Raw genomic sequence first — 2983 nt, 5'->3', positions numbered from 1 at the left:
AAAAAAAAAAAAAAAAAAAAAAAAAAAAAAAAAAAAAAAAAAAAAAAAAAAAAAAAAAAAAAAAAAAAAAACTCTAAAAGTAAAAAAAGAAGATAATTTTTTTTGAATTAACTGTAATTACCACACTCTCCAACTGCTCATCGCCAGCTAAAAAGCAACGCACCATCATTTTCCTTTTGTCGGAAAAAGAAAAAGAAAAAAGGAAAAAGAAAATTCCAATTTCTCCTTTTTAATTTTCCAAAAATAAAATCTCTATGAACGGCGTCGTTTCCAGCGGTCGTCGCCCGTTTAGCGTTTACCCTCTTCCACTATAAATAAAACCCACCTCCGTTCTAACGATTTTCTCCCCTCCCGTGGCGGTGGCTCAAAGCTCCAGCTTTTCTTATCTCTTTGTTGGGTTGGGTTCCTTCAGGTCTCAATTTCTATCTCTATTACGCCTTTTCTATGGAACTGATCTGTTCTTTGTCTATTTTTATCCATTTCCTTTTCAATTCTTTTGTGGTTTCCTGAAGATTTTTCGTTCCGATTTCTTTGGCTGTTGTGTGGTTTGCCTATTTTTGTTTCGTTTTTCCCGGATCTAGACGACTCTTACCTGGTTTTCCCTAATCCTAATTCTATATATCCATGTTGTGGTCTCGCGTAGGGTTTGTCCTCGTTAGGGAAAGGTTGATTCTGAAAAAGGTTGTTCGCGGTTTTTAAGGATCTGTTCTTTGGTAGTTTTTTTTTGTCATATAAAAAGAGATCTATTCTTGTTTTCTTGGTCTGGATCTCAGATCTGTTGCTGGTTGGGAAAATTTTAGAAGTTTTTTGTCCAAAAAGTTAGCTGAAAGGTTATGATTTTGTGTTTTTGTTCATGGAAATTGGATTCTTAGCTCAGATCTGTTGATTCTAAACTTACAGAGATTTGGATCTGTTGCTTGGCTATAGTTTTAGCATTGATAGAATGGATTTTTTTACTAGTTTTCGATCAGATCTGACTAATTATGAGATTTTGAGCTTTGATTGAATGAATATTTGGCTAGTTTTCCATTAGATCTGACTATGTTAGAGTTTCTGTGTATCGATTGTTTCAATGTCGTTTGAATCGTCATATTTGCAGGCGTTCTTCTGTGGATCTGCCAGTTTCAAAGATGAATCATTATATTGTTCAGCAGAATACGTTTATTTCACGTGAGGAGACTAAGGGCTTTGCCTCAATCTCTGATCTGAAGGACCCAATTGTTTGCCCGAAGCCCAGGCGACTCGCAATTCTTGCTAACAATCACATTAAACAACCCTTAAGATGGCACCAAACTGAGTTTTGTGATTCAAAAGCTGGGGCAGATCTCCTAGATATCATCTTAAAGAAGGCAAGTTGTAATTATAAGTTCAATATTTGAATATGATTTGGTATCATTATCATTCATTACAGAGCTTTGGTTTGTTGTATGGATTTCAACCTTGTTTTCTTTCTGTTTATCGTACAATATGATTGACTTGAACGTTGAATGGCACAGGGGTCGGAACAATCGAGCAGCCACGTAGCTTCGTCGCCCCCATATTTTAGTGGGTCTCCGCCGAGCCGGGCTTCAAACCCATTAATCCAAGATGCGCGGTTTGGAGATGAGAGAGTGAGTCCTATGGCAGCGTTGCCTGCATACTCCCCATCAGGTCTGTCATCTCCATCGTCGGCATCATTGAAAGGAGGGTGTGCGAGGATGAAGTTTGGTCTAAAACCGGCTGCAGTTAGAGTAGAAGGATTTGATTGCCTTAGTAGGGACCGACAGAATTCTAGGATCCCTGCAGTTGCTTGAAAACAAAAAAAAAGAAAAAAAAAAAAAACCTCCATGAATGGAAGTGTAAATAGAGAATGGAGCTTAAAGATTGTGCTGCAACAAACATTTCAACCACAGGCCTAAAGCTTACCTTTTAACAACCAGAGAATTTGAGAACCCATCATCTCTAGTACTAGTAGTGTACATATAAGAAGATGTTTTTGCTGGTGATCATCCGAATTTATTGTCTTTTTTTTTGGTTTTTTTAAGGTAGCTTTGTGTGGGACAGTGGGAGTGTTGGTGGAGTGACAAACAAACCTTGTATTGTAGAGAAAAAGGTTTGGGTTTGGGTTTGGGAAGGGATGAGTCTTGTTTTTTTTCTTTTTTTGATGATCACCATGAGTTTTAATGTATAGAGTTTTTTGCTGTTTGGTTCTTGGTCCATTTGCCATGTAAATGTATTGTGGTAATTATTTGTCCCATCTTCTTGGATTTATGTTTGTTCTATCTTCTTTTTGGTTCGACATTTTGTTTAGGATGTTTGAGAGTAAAATGTCTAAATTGTCGGGAGTTTGTGGCTTATGTACCATCATGGGACTGCTAGTTCTTTTTCGAATCCCGCCCCTAAACACACAAGGGATAGGGGGAAGGTGACTCGAAAGAGAACCTCAACCTATTTCATTTGATGTTTTGGGGCACCCTATGACCGACTTTTGGATATGATTTGTTTTGATGTGAGAAAAAATTCAGTAAGTCAGTGCAGTCATGTGACCGACGTTGAGCCTACTTGGTTGTTATTAATTAATAATTGTAGTAGATAAGAAATTTGATATTAGGTGGTAGGTTAGATTGTCGTGGGAATCGATCCATATCCACCCAATTTTAACCAAAACCTTCACAATATTCCAAATTACTTTATTATCATATTTGATTTCAATATTTTTTTCGTTATGAATAGAGATTTTATTTTACTCGCGGAATTGGACCCACGTCTAACGGGGCGATTCTCCATTGTATGTACACCTATAGTTATAATTAACCCGAACATAATTCACATTTGAGATAGAGATAGAATAGGTGTTCCATTTTTTGTTTATAAGAAAATATTATGTATTTTTAGCATTTATAAAATACCATATTTTAGGAATTTAAGTGTTTTAAAATTTTCAAAATAACTTTAAATTATTTAACCAAACAATAAAAAAAAAAAAAAAAAAAAAAAAAAAAAA

At 35.7% G+C, this 2983-nt stretch overlaps 1 protein-coding gene across 1 annotated transcript; it reads left to right on the top strand.

Moving 5' to 3' along the window:
- The first annotated feature begins 295 nt into the window (after positions 1 to 295).
- Positions 296 to 2258, top strand: LOC111482209. The gene is made up of 3 exons (XM_023127895.1): positions 296 to 412; positions 1100 to 1349; positions 1497 to 2258. The coding sequence occupies exons 2-3, from the start codon at positions 1131 to 1133 to the stop codon at positions 1791 to 1793; spliced, it is 516 nt and encodes a 171-aa protein (XP_022983663.1). The 5' UTR covers positions 296 to 412; positions 1100 to 1130; the 3' UTR covers positions 1794 to 2258.
- The last annotated feature ends 725 nt before the right edge of the window (positions 2259 to 2983 follow it).

This window comes from Cucurbita maxima, unplaced genomic scaffold (genome assembly GCF_002738345.1).
Source record: "Cucurbita maxima cultivar Rimu unplaced genomic scaffold, Cmax_1.0 Cma_Scf00007, whole genome shotgun sequence".
NCBI classification, from domain to species: domain Eukaryota; kingdom Viridiplantae; phylum Streptophyta; class Magnoliopsida; order Cucurbitales; family Cucurbitaceae; genus Cucurbita; species Cucurbita maxima.
The sequence above is the reverse complement of the archived record's forward strand: the minus strand, read 5'-3'. Positions and strand labels throughout refer to the sequence as shown.

Coding starts and splice junctions, on each gene's coding strand:
- LOC111482209 (XM_023127895.1), top strand. CDS start 1,131: ATGAATCATTATATTGTTCAGCAGAATACGTTTATTTCACGTGAGGAG. Junction 1,350..1,496: donor TAGATATCATCTTAAAGAAG/GCAAGTTGTAAT, acceptor TGAATGGCACAG/GGGTCGGAACAATCGAGCAG.